The 19,964-nt window shown below is 39.8% G+C and overlaps 1 protein-coding gene across 2 annotated transcripts in view; it reads right to left on the reverse strand.

Moving 5' to 3' along the window:
* APBB1IP (amyloid beta precursor protein binding family B member 1 interacting protein) overlaps window positions 1–19,964 on the reverse strand; it is a 122,061-nt gene that overhangs the window by 52,542 nt on the left and 49,555 nt on the right. For both annotated transcript variants that reach the window (XM_066280611.1, XM_066280610.1), the window contains exons 3-4: window positions 3,768–3,839; window positions 1,855–1,942 (exon numbers count right to left, since the gene is read on the reverse strand). In XM_066280611.1, the coding sequence (XP_066136708.1) occupies window positions 1,855–1,942; window positions 3,768–3,839 (160 nt within the window). The remainder of the gene's footprint in view (window positions 1–1,854; window positions 1,943–3,767; window positions 3,840–19,964) is intronic.

The following is a 19,964-nucleotide window of genomic DNA, read 5'->3' on the forward strand; positions in this document are numbered from 1 at the left end:
TACTGGCTAGAGCCCAAAGGTTGCTGACTTGAGCCCTAAGGTTGTTGGCTTGAGCAAGGGGTCACTGGCTCAGCATGAGACACTCTCCCCACCTCAAGGCATGTATAAGAAGTAATCAATAAATAACTCAAATGAAGCAACTACAAGTTGATGCTTTTCATCTCTCTCCTCCCCCCTTCCTGTCTCTTTCTCTAAAAAATAATAATAATTAAAATAAAGAGTAATATTTGAGTACTGGTTGTCAGGGGTTGAGGGTAGAGGTGAGGGGTGAGGAGAAAGGGAGAGGCTGTTAAAAGGGCACAAACTTTCAGTTATAAGATGAATAAGGTCTGAGGATCAAATGGTGAGCACAGCTGATAACACTGTACTATATAACTGAAATCCGCAGGGAGAGTAAAATGTTCTTCTAAGAAAACAGAGGATACATATGTGAATGCAAAGGGACAGATCTCCATTGCTCAAATGTGCATTATATGCTCTCTATTAATGTTATAATTTTAGAAAATTGTATTGCTCTTCTGAAACTTCATGACTGTTACCCATGCAAAAGTGACTCAGTTTACCTTCTTTCAGTCAATGTTATGATGGAAATGACAGAGAGAAATAATAAATTTATATAGAAAATAGTAAAAAAGAGAATGGTAAAAAAAGAAAATTTGAAGAGGTATATTATAATTTATTAAAATATAAGCATTAGCATTTATCAAAAAATAACTGAAAATATCAGAAAGAAACCCAGTGAATGTCAAAAATAAAAACTTGGAACTCTGACTTTATGTAACTGGATTTCTCTATTATTTTGCTTTTCATTATTTTGGTAGGTGCTTCCAGTCTTTAGAAAGTCTTTCAAGACTTGGAATAAATTCTCATTCTCTTGGAGGCAATTACTTCAAGATTCATTGTAATTTGAATAGTACGTGCACTAAAGATTGTCTCTGCACTAAATAAGAACAAAGATTTTTGTTAATAACATAACATGAGGATTTCAGGGAGAATTAAAACTGTCAAACAGAGAAAATATATCATATTATATATCATATATAGAAATAAAAATATATATTTGGAAGCATCCATTTCTATATTATCAATCATTATGAAACAAATAGTTTAACATTATTTTTTTTTGACAGAGAGAGAGAGAGAGTGAGTCAGAGAGAGGGACACATAGGGACAGACAGACAGGAACGGAGAGAGATGAGAAGCATCAAGTTTTCATTGTGGTTCCTTAGTTGTTCATTGATTGCTTTCTCATATGTGCTTTGATGGCAGGAGGCAGGAGGCAGGAGGCTACAGCAGAGTGAGTGACCCCTTGCTCAAGCCAGTGACCTTGGGCTTCAAGCCCAAGCTCAAGCAACCCTGTGCTCAAGCTGGTGAGCTCGTGCTCAAGCTGGATGAACCTGTGCTCAAGCCAGCGACCTCAGGGTTTCAAACCTGGGTCCTCTATGTCCTAGTCTGATGCCCTATCCACTGCACTACCATCTGGTCAGGCTCAATATTATCCTTGAAGAAACATTTCCTTTTTAGTATTTTCTTATACTACTGTACTTTATTACTCTAAAGGCTTAGAAATAAGAAATTCCCTTTACTCTTTAAAAAAAAAAAAAGATAGTTTTGAGACTGTATGCAAATGCAGGATAGCATTCCCATTCCTTACAGGTAAAACTGTCTTCTTACCTTCTCAATTCAATGCATCAATGCAGACACACAAAAAATGCAATCTGAAATCCACAACTGTAAAAATTAGACTTATCATGATGTCCAGGTTCCTTAAATTTTGTTTTCAAATTGTAGTTTCACACAGATTTCAGTCCTTATGATTTCAAATTACTTAAGGAAAAAAATTACTTTGCTTACCATTTAAATCCTTAAAACCCACACTGTAGTTGAATTCAGCTCTGGGAGGTTTAGGGTCTGAAGGAGGAAGAGTGTCCACTCCTAAACTCTGTGGAAACAGATTCCCGCCCCTATGTCAATCATGATACTAACATTTTTGCAGCATATTTAATCATTAGGTCAAGAGTCATTTATTGTTTCGACATTTTCTCTCTAAATATGTTCTTTAAAAACAGAGTACCTATTTGAAAATGTTACGTGATTTTTTTCTCCCCCTACATAAGATTACAACTTAAAAATCATTAGAAAGTAGATCTTGAAACAAAACAGGTCAACTGGGAATGATGATAGTTAAAATTTTCCTGTAATGATTCATTTGTGACATATATACCATACAGCATTCTCAAAAAACATACACTACTCTTGGCCCTGGCCAGTTGGCTCAGCAGTAGAGCGTTAGCCTGGAATGTGGAAGTCTCGGGTTCGATTCCCAGTCAGAGCACACAGGAGAAATGTCCATCTGCTTCTCCACCCCTCCCCCTCTCCTTCCTCTCTGTCTCTCTCTTCCCCTCCCACAGCCAAGGCTCCATTGGAGCAAAGTTGGCCCAGGCGCTGAGGATGGCTCCATGGCCTCTGCCACAGAAAACAGAATGGCTCTGACCGCAGCAGAGCAACGTCCCAGATGGGCAGAGCATCGCCCCCTGGTGGGTGTGCCGGGTGGATTCCAGTCAGGTGCTTGTGGGAGTCTGTCTGTCTGCCTCTCTGCTTCTAACTTTCGAAAAATAAAAAAAAGAAAGAAAGAAAAAAGAAACCTCCATACATTACTCTTCATATACTATGTAGAGAAATTTAAGATCCCCACCTTATTTAGGAATATTGGGTTATTTTTACTTCACTGTTTCATGCAGGGAGTGATGGGCTAACCATGCTCTGAATCTGTGAGAACATACAAGAGACACTAGCTCATGGGACTCTGTATCCTGGGTCAGTGGTTCTCGGGTCAGCAGCCTCTGGGCTCCAGTCTGCCTGACAGTGGCCAACCTCTCAGTTAGTCTGGGCTTTCTTAGGCTCTGGAGCCAATGGCTAAGTGGCTTTCATGCTACTTAGAGGGGATGAAGTTCTTACAGTGTAAGGAGGCCACAGCAACTCCCTTTATTAGTCCTTTAAAATGTAGCATTTCCTCAAAAATTTGTCAAGAATATTTACTAAAGATTGTGTAATTTTCTTAGCTAGTCATTCTATAAAGGTAAGTGCAGGGCAAATTCTTCAGGGGTGGTGGTCGTGGGAGGGATTCATATGGAGAAAATTCCTTGACTGGCTAAATGTTTGGCCATGATGAGCAGGAACTGCCGCCACAGAACGCATCTTTGACCAATGTACTCAATCAACTGAACTCAGCTGCATTCAGGAAAAAGCTTTATTTTTTTTCCCCCAACACTTCACAGTTACATCAGCAATATAAAATACCGTCAACCTCCAGTATTTTAAAAAAGGTACTCTTGGCTCTGGCTGGTTGGCTCAGTGGTAGAGTGTTGGTCTGGTGTGTGGATGTCCTGGGTTCGATTCTTAGGGCACACAGGGTATGCAACCATCTGATTCTCCACCTCTCCCTCTCCCCCTTCTCTCTCTCTTCCTCTCCTGCAGCCATGGTTCGATTGGTTTGAGTGAATTGGCCCCAGGCACTGAGGACTGCTCCATGGAGCCTCTGCCTCAGGCACTAAAAGTAGTTGCGAGCATGGCCCTGGACGGGCAGAACATTGGGCCCAGATGGGGCTTGCCGGGTGGGTCCCGGTTGGGGCACATGTGGGACTCTATCTCCTCTCCTCTCAATTGGAAAAAGAAGAAGAAGAAAAAAGATACTCTCTTTTAATAATAAAATCAAATTCTGAAACCCTATTTTTTTCTAATTTAAAAGTTAAAAAAGGGTGGTTTACCTGAGTCAAAAGGTCCATCTCTCCCAGCAAATTGCTGAACATTTGGTCGATGTCATCATTTGACTCACCCATCTGAAACAGAAGGAAACCCAGATATATGTAATCTAATTAAAAGCCTGATCTCTGGATAATTGTCCCATGTATTTTTTTTCCTCCCAGGTGCCCTGTCCATGGATTTATCAAGAAGAGAAGGGCATATGGACAGGAAGGTTCATTTCAGTCTGAATTCCATGACTGATTCTGTTCCAACTTGTTCGGTCCAAGATTGAACCATACCTTGGGAAACTGCCTCAAAGCAACAATCAGACTTTGTTTCTCCACACTCAACCTAGTCTCTTTGGGGCCAAGCAGACAAGGTGGACATTGTTCAGGAATTCACCTCACCACAGGACACCCTTATTAGAAGAGGAGACAGCCTCATGCCACAAGTGGTTATGAAAGAGAAAGATGTGAAATTTTACCTCCATTTGTAAATTTACACAGAAATGTGCCAGGAGTGGGTAAGCATCTTTACCAAGGGACTCCCTCCTTTACAGAAAGCTCTCTGAAATACCAGCTTTTGGAACTTTTATCTGCAAGTATTGGGATGATAAACACTGAGAACTAAAACGGTCACACAATCAAGTGATAAGAGACAGAAATAAATCACACTGTATCTTGCATCGGAACATTACTTTGCCTAAGACAAATGAAGCAATGGCCCACTAGAGGAAAAGTGTTTCCACACGATGGGGCGGGAACACCCTGTGGGTTGAAACTGCAGTGGCAGCTCGGCATGAGCAGAGAGAGCAGAACGATGGGCCAGGTGCAGAGGGTCTCCAGGGCGGAGAGCCCCGGCTGCCCAGCAACTGGCCAAACTATTCAATACAAGCCCTTGCATGACCACTCCCTTAAGCGCTAACTCCCCCGCCCCCACCCCAGACAACATCTATGCCTCAGCTGAGTTTCAGATCCAGGCCTAGAGAAGCTGCAAAATCAGGCAGGGCGCAGCCATGGCTGACTGACAGCTGATGGCTGACGTGAGGACCAGCTGCAATGACTAATGATCTCATGGTGCCCACCAATCAGTGGAGACCACGACCCTGCAACAATACATCCAGAAAGCTGATGAATATTCTACTGACTTTCTGAATACACTTTCTCTTATAATTTGAGCCTTGGCTCTTCTCTTAGCCAGAACTCAAGAACTGAGGGTAACAACTGGTTCCATTTTTCTGCCGCTAACAAAACTAGCTGCCCTCCTTTGGGCATTTTTGGTAAGTCTGGATTAGGAAATTAGGAGACATGATTACTAGGCCTCCTTCAGCTACTAATTAGTAGTATGCTGTTTGGCAAAGGAAATGAACTACCTCACCTGTAACATGAAGAGTTTGCTGGAGATATTTTCTCAGGGTCCTAAATGCTCTAAAACATTAAAAGATTAATGCTGAGAGGATGGAGATGGCAGCGGAGTAGGCGGACGCACAGACGCCCAGCTCTCAACACCAAACTGGAATACAAATCAATTTAGAAAAAATCAGCATGAAAAACCAACACTGAACTGCAAGAACAGCTCTCAAAAACCAAGGAGCAAAGAGGAAGCCACAATAATCCTGGTAAGGAGTGCCTGAATCTCCTCTGCTTACAGGAATGGAAGGGGGGGGGGGTGAGGCTGAGAGCCCAGAGAGGATTTCACAGAGGAAAAAGAGCAGAAACTACTGCTCACAGCCACTTACCTGGCGACCAGGGAGCAAGGTGGGTTGAAAAGACCAGCTTATCTCCCAAGTGGAAAGGACAGGGAGAGGGACAGACTGTGAGGGGCTAAGGTATGCAAGAAACAAAATAAAAACGCTGACTCATTCGTGCTGGAGGCGGCCATAGCTGGGGGAGGGACTGAACCTTTCACAAAACAGAGCTGAAGTGCTTCCGGATCAGAGATCTCCGGACATCTATCCAGCTCCAATCAGCACAACAAGACACAGCTGAAAACAAGAAGTGGGGAGGAGGGGCAGTAACTCAGGTCTCCATGGAGATCTGAGATACACCTCCCCCTACTGAAGCTGAGAAAAAACCCTGCCCCCAGTGAGATTAGTTGGAGGAAGAGACCTTCAGCGTCTCAGGTTACACCCACAGCATTCCTGGTTACAGTTTCAAGGAAGCCCCCTGCTGAGATCAGTTAACAACACTATCACCTGTTAAGAAAACAAACAAATCAAGACTTCAAAGCTGCCCAAATCCGAAAGTGGATTACAAGTAATAGCTGATACCAACCCACGAAGACCTAAAAATAACACAACTGAAAACTGGAGGCAGACAACACCAAGCCTAGACTCAACCAACTCTACAAATAAAATAAAAAAATAAAAAATAAAAAAAAGAAAATGAGAAGACAAAGGAGTGCAATCCAAATGAAACCACAAGAGACACCTTCAAGAGATGAACTGAGTGATATGGAAATAATCAAACTTCCAGATGCGGAGTTCAAAATAATGATTGTAAGGATGCTTAGGGATCTTAGAACAACAATGGAGGGGCAGTTTGAAAACCTAAACAAAGAAATAGCAAGTATAAAAAAGAATCAGTTGGAGACGACAAATACAATATCAGAAATAAAGACCACAATGGAAGGAATTAAAAACAGGATAGATAGAGCAGAGGATCGAATCAGCGAGTTAGAGGACAACTGGAATGAAGGCATGAAAGCAGAGAAGAAAAGAGAAAAAAGACTCAAAAAGTCAGAGGAAACTCTTAGAGAGCTCTGTGACAACATGAAGAGAAATAACATCCGCATCATAGGGGTTCCTGAAGAAGAAGAAAAAGAACAAGGGATAGAGACTTTGTTCAATCATATCATAGCTGAAAACTTCCCTAAATTAATGCAAGAGAAACTCTCACAAATCCAAGAAGCACAAAGGACTCCATTAAAGAGAAACCCAAAGAAACCTACACCAAGACACATCATAATTAAAATACCAAAGCTAAGCGATAAAGAGAAAATATTAAAAGCTGCAAGAGAAAAAAAAGTTATCACCTACAAAGGAGCCCCCATAAGGATGACATCTGACTTCTCAACAGAAACACTTGAGGCCAGAAGGGAATGGCAAGAAATATTCAAAGTAATGCAGAACAAGAACCTACAACCAAGACTACTTTATCCAGCAAGGCTATCGTTTAAATTCGAAGGAGAAATAAAAAGTTTCCCAGACAAAAAACAACTCAAGGAATTCATTACAACCAAACCAATGCTGCAGGAAATATTAAGGGGCCTGGTGTAAACAGATAAAGAGGGAAAAGAATACAGGGAAAAAAAAAAAAAAAGGAATACACCTTTAAAGAAGAAAATGGCAATAAACAACTACATATCAATAATAACCTTAAATGTAAATGGATTAAATGATCCAATCAAAAGACATAGGGTAGCTGCGTGGATAAGAAAACAGGACCCATACATATGTTGTCTACAAGAGACACACCTTAGAACAAAAGACACACACAGATTGAAGGTAAAAGGATGGAAAAAAACGTTTCATGCAAACGGAAATGAAAAAAAAGCTGGGGTAGCAATACTTATATCAGACAAATTGGACTTTAAAACAAAGGATATAGTAAGAGATAAAGAAGGCCACTACATAATGATAAAGGGAGTAATACAACAGGAAGATATAACTATTATAAATATCTATGCACCAAATATAGGAGCACCCAAATATATAAAACAGACTTTGATGGATTTAAAGGGCGATATCAACAGCAATACTATAATAGTAGGGGATTTCAATACCCCACTAACATCACTAGATAGATCCTCAAGAAAGAAAACTAACAAAGAAACAGCAGACTTATTGGAAACACTAGATCAACTCGATTTAATAGATATCTTCAGAACCTTTCACCCTAAAGCAGCAGAATATACATTCTTTTCAAGTGCTCATGGTACATTCTCTAGGATAGACCACATGTTAGGGCACAAAAATGCTCTCAACAACTTTAAGAAGACTGAAATCATATCAAGCACTTTCTCCGATCACAACGGCATGAAACTAGAAATGAATCACAGCAGAAAAGCTCAAAAATTCTCAAACACATGGAAACTAAATAGCAGGGTGTTAAATAATGAATGGATTAAGAATGAGATCAAAGAAGAAATAAAAAAATTCCTAGAAACGAATGACAATGAGCATACAACAACTCAAAATTTATGGGACACAGCGAAAGCAGTGCTGAGAGGGAAGTTCATAGCACTACAGGCACACTTTCAGAAGCTAGAAAAAGCTCAAATAAACAACTTAACCCTGCATCTAAAAGAATTAGAAAAAGAACAGCAAGTAAAGCCCAAATGTAGTAGAAGGAAGGAAATAATAAAGATCAGAGCAGAAATAAATGACATAGAGGCTAAAGAAACAATACAGAGGATCAATGAAACTAGGAGCTGGTTCTTTGAAAAGGTAAACAAGATTGATGAACCTTTAAGTAGACTCACCAAGAAAAAGAGAGAGAGGACTCAAATAAATAAAATTAGAAATGAGAGAGGAGAAATAACAACTGACACAACAGAAATACAAAATATTGTAAGAAAATACTATGAAGAACTGTATGCCAAAAAACTAGACAACCTAGATGAAATGGACAAATTCCTTGAAACATACAATCTTCCAAAAATCAATCTGGAAGAATCAGAAAACCTAAACAGACCGATTACACCAAATGAGATCTAAACAGTTATCAAAAACTCCCAACAAAGAAAAGTCCGGGGCCCGATGGCTTCACAACGGAATTCTACCAAATATTCAAAGAAGAACTAACTCCTATCCTTCTCAAACTATTTCAAAAAATTCAAGAGGAAGGAAGACTTCCAAGCTCCTTTTATGAGGCGAGCATAATTCTGATTCCAAAACCAGGCAAAGACAACACAAAGAAAGAAAATTATAGGCCAATATCTCTGATGAATATAGATGCTAAAATCCTCAACAAAATATTAGCAAACCGGATCCAACAATATATGGAAAAAATCATACACCATGACCAAGTGGGATTTATTCTGGGGAGGCAAGGCTGGTACAATATTTGTAAATCAATCAATGTGATTCATCACATAAACAAAAAGAAGGAGAAAAACCATATGATAATTTCAATAGATGCAGAAAAAGCATTTGATAAAATCCAGCACTCATTCATGATCAAAACTCTCAGCAAAGTGGGAATACAGGGAACATACCTCAACATGATAAAAGCCATCTATGAGAAACCCACAGCCAACATCATACTCAATGGGCAAAAATTAAAAGCAATACCCTTAAGATCAGGAACAAGGCAGGGGTGCCCCCTTTCACCACTCTTATTTAACATAGTCCTGGAAGTCCTAGCCACAGCAATCAGACAAGAAGAAGAAATAAAAGGCATTCAAGTTGGAAAAGAAGAAGTAAAACTATCATTATTTGCAGATGATATGATATTGTATATAGAAAACCCTAAAGTCTCAGTCAAAAAACTACTGGACCTGATAAATAAATTCAGCAAAGTGGCAGGATATAAAATCAATACTCAGAAATCAGAAGCATTTTTATACACTAACAATGAACAGTCAGAGAGAGAAATTAAGGAAACAATCCCCTTCACAATTACAACCAAAAAAATAAAGTACCTAGGAGTAAACTTAACCAAGGAGACTAAAGACTTGTACTCGGAAAATTACAAAACATTGATAAAAGAAATCAAGGAAGATACAAACAAGTGGAAGCATATACCGTGCTCATGGTTAGGAAGAATAAACATCATTAAAATGTCTATATTACCCAAAGCAATTTATAAATTCAATGCAATACCAATTAAAATACCAATGACATACTTCAAAGATATAGAACACATATTCCAAAAATTTATATGGAACCAAAAAAGGACACGAATAGCCTCAGCAATCTTAAAAAAGAAGAATAAAGTGGGAGGTATCACACTTCCTGATATCAAGTTATACTACAAGGCCATTGTACTCAAAACAGCCTGGTACTGGCATAAGAACAGGCATATAGATCAATGGAACAGAACAGAGAACCCAGAAATAAACCCTCAGTTCTATGGACAACTGATATTTGACAAAGGAGGTAAGGAAATACAATGGAGTAAAGACAGCCTCTTTAACAAATGGTGTTGGGAAAATTGGACAGCTACCTGCAAAAAAATGAAACTAGATCACCAACTTACACCACTCACAAAAATAAACTCAAAATGGATAAAAGACTTGAATGTAGGCCGTGAAACTATAAGCATCTTAGAAGAAAACATAGGCAGTAAGCTCTCCGACATCTCTCGGAGCAATATATTTGCTGATTTGTCTCCACGGGGAAGTGAAATAAAAGACAGGATAAACAAATGGGACTATATCAAACTAAAAAGCTTTTGCACAGCTAAAGACAACAAGAACAGAATAAAAAGACAAACTACACAATGGGAGAACATATTTGACAATACGTCTGATAAGGGGTTAATAACCAAAATTTATAAAGAACTTGTAAAACTCAACACCAGGAAGACAAACAACCCAATGCAAAAATGGGCAAAAGAGATGAATAGACACTTCTCCAAAGAGGACATACAGATGGCCAATAGGCATATGAAAAAATGCTCAACATCACTAATCATTAGAGAAATGCAAATTAAAACCACAATGAGATATCACCTTACACCAGTCAGAATGGCGCTTATCAACAAAACAACACAGAATAAGTGCTGGTGAGGATGTGGAGAAAAGGGAACCCTCCTGCACTGCTGGTGGGAATGCAGACTGGTGCAGCCACTGTGGAAAACAGTATGGAGATTCCTCAAAAAACTGAAAATCGAACTGCCTTTTGACCCAGCTATCCCACTTTTAGGAATATACCCCAAGGACACCATAGAACGGCTCGAAAAGGAGAAATGCACCCGCATGTTTGTGGCAGCATTGTTCACAATAGCGAAGATCTGGAAACAGCCCAAGTGTCCGTCAGAGGACGAGTGGATTAAAAAACTTTGGTACATATATACTATGGAATACTACTCAGCCATAAGAAATGATGACATCGGATCATTTACAATAACATGGATGGACCTTGACAACATTATACGGAGTGAAATAAGTAAATCAGAAAAAAAACTAAGATGAATCCATACATAGAAGGGACATAAAAATGAGACTCAGAGACATGAACAAGAATGTGATGGCAACAGGGGCGGGGGGTTGGGAGAGGGGGATGGGGTGAAGAAGGAGAGAGGGGTTAGGGGAGGGGAGGGGCACAAAGAAAACCAGATAGAAGGTGACAGAAGACAATTTAACTTTGCGAGAGGGGTATATAGCACAATCAAATGTCAAAATAATCTAGAGATATTTTCTCTCAACGTATGTACCCTGATTTATCAATGTCACTGCATTAAATTTAATAATAATAATAAAAAAAAGAATAACACACACACACAAAAAAAGATTAATGCTGATTCCAGTTCAAACTCGGACGTCTGGTGAGAGTAGGGGATCAGCATGGATTATTTAAGCCAAACAAAACTGATGTGTAAGGGTGGGTTTATATTTTAATCATTTTGTGTGTTAACGTAAATGGATATAAAATAGAAAAAATAATATCATGATTTTCATATACCCAATGTCTAGTTTGATCACAATTATCAACTCACGACTGATCTTTTAAATTTAAATATTGTCTCTATATCTTCTCCCAATAATTATTTTGAAGCAAATATTATTTTTCCATAAACATTTCCATATGTAGCTATAAAAGATTTTTTAAAAGCCATAAATCATCCTGTTATCACCTCTGTGATGATTGTTAGTTGTCCAGAGTGCCCTGTCTGGCCTCCAGTGGAGGAGGTACCTTGTGGGAGCCTGGGCAGCCACCAAACTGGGCCGGCCCGGCATGGGCCGGGAAGAGCAGGGAAGGCCAGGAAGGGGGCTTCAGTTAAAACGAGAGAGGACCGTGGTGCTAGGGGACAAGCATGTTCCTTAGGAGCAGTCACCTCTGAGAGTCAGGTGTGCACACACACAGGACAGGGAGGGATCCAAGGAGCCACTGAGCGCACTCTCAGGGCCGTCTCACAAAGTGGACAGGTGAGCACTCAGGCAGGGATGTGACAGGCAAGGCAGACCCTGGGGGTGTGAGTCTCTGTGTGAAGGTCCAGGAGGTCAGGGAGGGCTCAGACAGTGCCAGCAAAGAGACATGGAAGATGTTCACGCAATTTTACGTAGGTCGTTGTGCTTAGGGTAATCGCTAGAGAGCTGCAGGTGGGGGGGGGGTCAAAGCTGGGTCCGTTCACCTGCTGTTTTATCCCCTCCCACTTGCTTACAAAGTTCCTGAATCATGGCCCCCCTCTTCAAATTAGCTACAAAACGGAGGAAAGGAAGTAATTCAGTCAACAAAGTCCCCATGGTTTCACAACTGTCCCTTCAAAAATTAATCTGGTATTCAAAATCGTATCATGGATGACTCATTCATTATTTTAATAAGAAGAAATTAACAGAATAAACAATAAAATTTCAGAACTGCCCATTTATTTTCATTACAATGTTATGTAGCACAACAATGTGACAAAATAGAGGAATCCTTCAGATGAATTATTATTAACAGGAAAGGTGGACAGTGTTAACATATTTCAAATTTTTCACGAGAGAAAAGTAATCTATTCAAAGTGGAAAAAAACAGAGTTGTGTTCTGACCTCAAAACTGCCAGCCAGCATTACAACAAACTAAGAGGAACCAAAGATAATGCTATTAAGAATTCTGCTGTTGATGTTTTCTGTTAAATCATTAAATTGGGAAAAGCATTAAAATGATGAAGAATAAAATCTTGAAAGGAAACATGGCATCCATGAATCAGAAAACCCCACTGAGCCTAAAGCCCTAGTCTCTCAGCCGGAACATACCACTGACACAGCGGGGTCAAGGACACGCCGGGGTGAATCACACATCCGAGATGGAAATAACTCAAAGCAGCACATTCTCATGACTTCAGCTGAAACTCTTCCTATGTTCATTTGGTAAAAATCCCACCCCCTGCCCTTTTATTCTTTTCTCCCAGGATCTTGGTAGGAAATGAATAAAAGCAGTCAACATCAAAAATGCGCTATAAATCTAGTCATAAGTAAATCTGCTACTAAATGAGCCAGAGGTTAAAAATGTTGCATTTTTGGTGGAAGTACCAAGACATTCATTTGAGTTAAGGGCTATTAAAATAAATTCAACATGTGTCAGAAAATAGGGATGTGTCTATTTGTATGTGAGGTATTTTCCAAATGTCATAATCAAGATGTGTGTGTGTGTGTGTGTGTGTGTGTGTGAGAGAGAGAGAGATAGAGAGAGAGAGAGAGAGAGAGGGAGAGAGAGAGAGAGAGGGGGAGAGAGAGAGGGAAGCCACCCAACCGGAGAGCTGGAAGTGTTACTGGGGTTCACAGCAGGGTGGAGCAGACTTAGTGAGGTAATGGATTGCAAAATAAGCAATGTGCACATCCTGTTGGGTGCAATTAACATCTTTTTGTGAGTATGTCATTTCTGAGTTCCTTCTGTGTCCTGGGAAGGACAATAAACTGTTGAGTAAAAAAAAAAAACTAGAACAGTACTTTGTCAGAATTTTTTTTTTGATAGGAGAGAGGCTGAAATCCTGCCTTAGACTGAATTTCCAAGGGAATTTCCCCCAATGTTCAATGTTTCCCTAAGGCTCAAATATCTAAGCCTCAGTTTTCATCCTTAAATAGTTTCTCTTCTCCACATAGTATATCAATTTCATAGGTATATGCTTCATATGTACATATTTTTAAAAATCTATCCACACCACAAAATGATAACCATGTGAGGTGATGAGAGAGAGAGTTGAATCTCTTGTGGTGATCATTTCACAATATATACATGTATCACATCATTATACTGGACACTGGAAACTTATACAGTGTTATATTACAATTATATCTTAAGAAAGCAGGAAAAAATCTATCCTATGTACTCTAATATATGTGTGCAAGAGGACATATATTTATATCTACAGTAAAGTTAACCTCATATATTTAATTCAGTAAATGCAGGAGTCATTACTATGAGGTTAGAATTTCAGACATGATTTTAAACCTTGATCAGGCCCCTTCCACGCTCTTATTTTATCTGTCAGGGTGGCTTGCCCAAAATGAGCCCATTCAATATGTAACAGGCATTTCCATCTCCCTCTGGTGCCCTCTCCTCCCACACACCCTTATTTGGCAATGTTCATTATTCACTTATCAGTTCAGTCTAGAAACCTCATGTAATCCTTGGCTCCTCCTATTTTTCCATCTGCTGGTTTTTCCTGTGGTGAGCCCACTTTGTCTCCTCTCTGTCAAGCCATAGCTTAGACCCCTTCCAGCTCATCCAGCCTCCACCCTCCCAAGTCCCCCATCAGCCTCACCACCATCACTGGGAATTTGAAATACAAATCTGAACGTGTGACTCTCCTGTTGAAAACCCTTCCATGGCTGATCAAGGTGAAGGGGAGAGAGTTCAAGCCTTAGTATGTCTTCCAAATCCTTTGTAATTTACCCCAACTTACTCGTCAGGGCCATTCAGGGCCCTTGAATTTAAAAAATTCTCTTTGCCTCTGTGTATACTATTCTCTATAAATAATACACCCCTCTGTCCACTTCTCCTTCATAAAATCCTATTCATCATTCAAAAGCCAGCTCCTGTTTTAATACTCCAAGGGTATTTTCATCATCAGCATAGAGACTTGCCAGCCATTACATCTGGGAACCACATCAGTAAATCCTGGTCCCTACTACAACCGCAATAAGGTATTGAACCTCCGTGGGCTTGTTTCTTTGTCTGTAACATGAGGAGAATAAGATTGTTGTGACATTTAAAGAAAATAGCATATGGCCCTTGGCATAAACAGTAACAGCATGTACCATACTGAATCATGCTCTTTCATTACCATGTTAGAACCTCTTTCCAGACTGCAAGCTGTTGTTAAGTAAGGATCAAATCTGGTTCATCTTTGTGTTAAAACAGGGGTCCCCAAACTTTTTACACAGGGGGCCATTTCACTGTCCCTCAGACCGTTGGAGGGCTGGACTATAAAAAAACCTATGAACAAATTCCTATGCACACTGCACATATCTTATTTTAAAGTAAAAAAACAAAACAGGAACAAATACAATATTTAAAATAAAGAACAAGTAAATTTAAATCAACAAACTGACCAATATTTCAATGGGAACTATGCTCCTCTCACTGACCACCAATGAAAGAGGTGCCCCTTCCAGAAGTGCGGCTGGGGCCGGATAAATGGCCTCAGGGGGCCGCATGTGGCCTGCGGGGCCGTAGTTTGGGGACCCCTGTGTTAAAAGATGCTTTGCTGAAAGCCTAAGTAACCTCCTAGAGTCCTACACTAATAGGCTAGAGCCCAGGTCCCAGGTTGCATCAAGCTCTGTCATTGTCCCTCCGGCGCCTTAGACAGGGACCATGCTGACTGTATGCAGAAGCATCACACTCACTGCATTCTAGGGCTGGACAGTCCTTAGAAGTTGCCAAATTCCATGTTTCCCATGACGATCAGCACAATTAAACAAAGAGTCTGTTTCTTTTTTTTATATATATAATTTTATTTTTTTAATGGGGTGACATCAATAAATCAGGATACATATATTCAAAGATAACAAGTTCAGGTTATCTTGTCATTCAATTATGTTGCATAACCATCACCCAAAGTCAGTCAGATTGTCCTCTGTCACCTTCTATCTAGTTTTCTTTGTGCCCCTACCCCTACAACCCCCCCCCGTAACCACCACACTCTTATCAATGTAAGAGTCTGTTTCTAAGCTGCTAAGCTGCTGTTGCAGCTCTGGGTTTGCGGGATGTCACGGTCCCAGGAGTGGTTTCCTTTCTGCAGCGCTTTCCACATAAGATAAACACTGATGTTGATTCAGATATGTTTTGTTGGTAAATACAAAGGCTTCTTTGGAACTTACACCTATTTAGGCTTGAATCAGTTTTCAAACGTGAAATTGTTTAGCAAAATCTAATAGTTACCTGGCTTGAGTGACATTATCAATGGCTTTCCTTCTTAGCTAATTCCATCTAAAATCAGTGAACTTTCAAGTAGTAGTTTAGCCATTATTTAATACATAAAACAAGTTATATCTACCTAATTATTCCTTTATTCACATCATATATCTAATTAATTTCAACCCCATAAACATAGATTTATACCTCACTTTAGAACACCTTAATTATACAGTAATATATCAGGTTATTTGTGTCAGTTTAATATGTAATTTATAATATAGTTATGTTTTTTGGCTATTGACTTAGAATATATACCTCTGCCTTGTATTGGGTTTCAAAACAGAGAATAAGTTATATGTGCATGTGTGTACTTGCTGATACCACATTTTGGTTTTTCATGTGCCTTTATGTATTTGTTTGTTTGTTTAGTTTTTGACAATTGTACTTTTCAAATTCTCTTCAAGGTGTAGATTTGACTATATAGTTAGGATGTTGTGAAAACCATTATTTATGAATATTTTTAATCTTTTTTACTTTAAATGGATTTATTGGAGTTACATTGGTTGATAAAATTATACAGGTTTCAAGTGCACAATTCTCTAATATATCATCGGTACTTTGTATGGTGTGCTTACTACTCAAAATCTAATCTCCTTCAGTCACCATCTATCCCGTTATCCTCTTCTACCTCCCCTCACCTCCCCCTGCCCCTCTGGTAATCACCATACTGCTGGCTGGGTCTATGAGTTTTTTACTTTTGCTTAATATCTTCACCTATTTCACATACCCTTCAGCCCTCCTTCCCTCTGACAGCTGTCAGGCTGTTCTGTGTAACTATGAGTCTGTTTCTATTTTGTTTATTTGTTATATGTAGTTTCCACATATAAATGAAATCATATGGTAATTATCTTTCTCTGACTGGCATATTTCATTTAGCATAATTTCCTTGAGGTCCATCCATGCTGTCACAAAAGGTAAGGTTTCCTTTTTCTTTCTTTTTTATTTTCTTTTTATATTTTTCTGAAGTGAGAAGCGGGGAGGCAGAGACATAGACTCCAGCATGCACCTGACTGAGATCCACCTGGAAAGCCCACTAGGGGCCAATGCTCTGCCCATCTGGGGTATTGCTCTGTTGCACTGAAGCCATTCTTAGCGCCCAGGCCAACTTTGCGCCAGTGGAGACTTGGCTGCGGGAGGGGAAGAGAGAGAGAGAGAGAGAGAGGAAGGAGAGGGGGAGGGGTGAAGCAGATGGACGCTTCTTTTGTGTGCCCTGGCTGGGAATTGAACCCAGGACTTCCACACACCGGGCAATGCTCTCCCACTGAGCCAGCCAACCAGGGCCTTCCTTTTCTTTTGAACAACCGAGTGGTACTCCATTGTATAAATGTACCACAGCTTTCTTTTTTTTTTTCCCCCACAGTTTTCTTATCTACTCATCTACTGATGAACACTGGGGTTGTTTCCAAATCTTGGCTATTGTAAATAAATCTTCAATGGAAATAGGGGTGCATATATTCTTCTGAATCAGTGTTTCAGGTTTCTTTGTATATATATATTCTCAGAAATGAAACTGCTGGGTTTCATTTCAGAAGGCAAGTTCTATTTTTAATTTTTTGAGGAATCTCCATGCTGTTTTCCACAGTGGCTGCACCATTCTGCATTCAGGACACTTGTTTGTTGATTTATTGATAATAGCTGTTCTGACAGTTGTGAAGTGGTATCTCATTGTGGTTTTAATTTGCATTTCTCTGATGATTAGTTATGTTGAGCATCTTTTCATAAGTCTATTGGCCATCTGAGTATCCTCTTTGAAGAAGTGTCTATTCAGGTCCATTTTTTAATTGGATTGTTCATCTTCCTGGCATTGAGATTTATTAAGTTCTTTATAAATTTTGGATATTAAGCCCTTATCAGATGTGTCATTGGCGAATATGTTCTCCCATTCAGTGGGTTGTCTTTTCATTTTGTTGATGGTTTCCTTTGCTCTGCAAAAGCTTTTCAGTTTGTTGTAGTCCCAACTGTTTATCCTTTTTTTCTTTCCCTTGCCTGAGGAGATATATCAGAAAAAATACTGCTACGAGGAGTATCTGAGATTTTACTGCCTATGTTTTCTTCTAGGTTTTTATGTTTTCAAGTTTTACATTTAAGTCTTTAATCCATTTTGAGTTTATTCTTGTGTTTGGTGTAAGAAGGTAGTTTACATTCATTTTTTTTGCATGTATCTGTCCAACTTTCCCCAACACTATTTATTGAATCATGTTTTTATATTTAAATTTGCCAATTTGTAAAAAAATGAACACACATGTGAACATGTTCAAATCTTGCTCTCATATATATGTTATACTTTCTTGCTATGAACTGAATTTTGAGCATAATAGTATGATATTAAGGGTTTAATGCATTTAAAACTAAAATATTTATTCATAAAACATATAAGTTTGTATATTTATAGGTAATAATAAAATTATAAGAATTTTTCATAATACAAAAACAATTAAGAAGACTACTCTTTTAGCCCTGGCCAGTTGGCTCAGTGGTAGAACATCTGCCCGACATGTGGATGCTCTGATTTCGATTCCTGGTCAGGCACACAGGTACCCATCAGCTTCTCTACCCCTCCCCCTCTTGCTTCTCTCTCTCTCCTTCTCCTATAACCATGACTCAATTGGAGTGAGTTGGCCCCAGGCACTCCATGGCCTCTGCCTCAGGTGCTAAAAAGAGCTCGGCTGCTGAGGAACAGATAAACACCCCAGATGGGCAGAGCATAGCCCCCTAGTGGGCTTGCTGGGTGGATCCTAGTTGAGGCTCATGCAGGAGTCTGTCTGTGTCTCCTCTCCTCTCACTGAATAAGAAAAAAAAAGAAGAAAGGAAGAAAGGAGACTACTTTTGCATACAGATTTTATAGAGTGTGCCTAATAACTTCTGCATAAAATCAAAAGGTTAAATTTTTCTCTTGTGATTGTCAATTCTTGGCTTTACAAAAATGATACATTGAGTGGCAGCCAGCATCAATGCAATAAAGAGCCTCATGTTATTCAATTTTTATAAGGAGTTTATTTGTCAAAAGTCTACTTTATTGTGGTGCCTAATTAGATATAAGAAACTTATAGATGGTATAATTTGAATGGCTGCAAAACTCACATTTTCAGCTATGCCCTTAGTTACGCATAATACTTACTTGGATTGAGGAACTGATACCAATGAACAGAATAAAAATTTTAGAGTTGTAAGAATTAAAGGAAAAGACAGGATACTTCTTAGTAAAAAAACAACAAAAAACAAGGGATATAAAGGCCCTGGCCGGTTGGCTCAGTGGTAGTGCATCGGCCTGGCGTGCAGGAGTCCCGGGTTCGATTCCTGGCCAGGGCACACAGGAGAAGCGCCCATCTGCTTCTCCACTCCTCCCCCTCTCCTTCCTCTCTGTCTCTCTCTTCCCCTCCCGCAGCCAAGGCTCCATTGGAGCAAAGTTGGCCCAGGCTGAGGATGGCTCTGTGGCCTCTGCCTCAGGCGCTAGAATGGCTCTGGTTGCAACAGAGCGACGCCCCAGATGGGCAGAGCATCGCCTCCTGGTGGGCGTGCTGGGTGGATCCTGGTCGGGCGCATGCGGGAGTCTGTCTGACTGCCTCCCCGTTTCCAACTTCGGAAAAATACAAACAAACAAACAAACAAACAAAACAAGGGATATATAAGAATGACTTTCTGATCAATAAAATGATCAATTAAGTTCAAACATATTAGAACTGATCTTCAAAGTTCTAGCAGAACAGTTGTTATGTATCCACCAAAGAGAACAAAGCTCTCTCTGTTGCTTGTGAACATGGATGTGGGTTGAGAGAGAAAGAATAAACTCTCTCACTCCCTCTTTCTGCCTGAGAATAAAAATAATAACTAATAACTAGGAGGTGTTCTCATTGTGTGCCAGGCCCTATCCTTGTGCTATCCATGGACTGCTGGTGAAATCCATCCTCACAACCATCCTAGATAGGGCACTTATTTCCCCTATCTCCCAGAGGAGGACACTAAGACACTCAGAGACTGAGTAACTTGCCTAAAGTTACACAATTTAAGTCAGTCAACAAATGTTTATTAAGCCCAGATATTGTTCTTGCCCTAAACAAGCCCTGGAAGTTTTCTCTCTGTGGGTCTTCCACAACTGTATTTCTTCATCAATGTGCCAAGGACTATCTAGCTATGAGACTTTATCTGCATACCA

This window comes from Saccopteryx bilineata, chromosome 5 (genome assembly GCF_036850765.1).
Source record: "Saccopteryx bilineata isolate mSacBil1 chromosome 5, mSacBil1_pri_phased_curated, whole genome shotgun sequence".
Lineage (NCBI taxonomy): Eukaryota > Metazoa > Chordata > Mammalia > Chiroptera > Emballonuridae > Saccopteryx > Saccopteryx bilineata.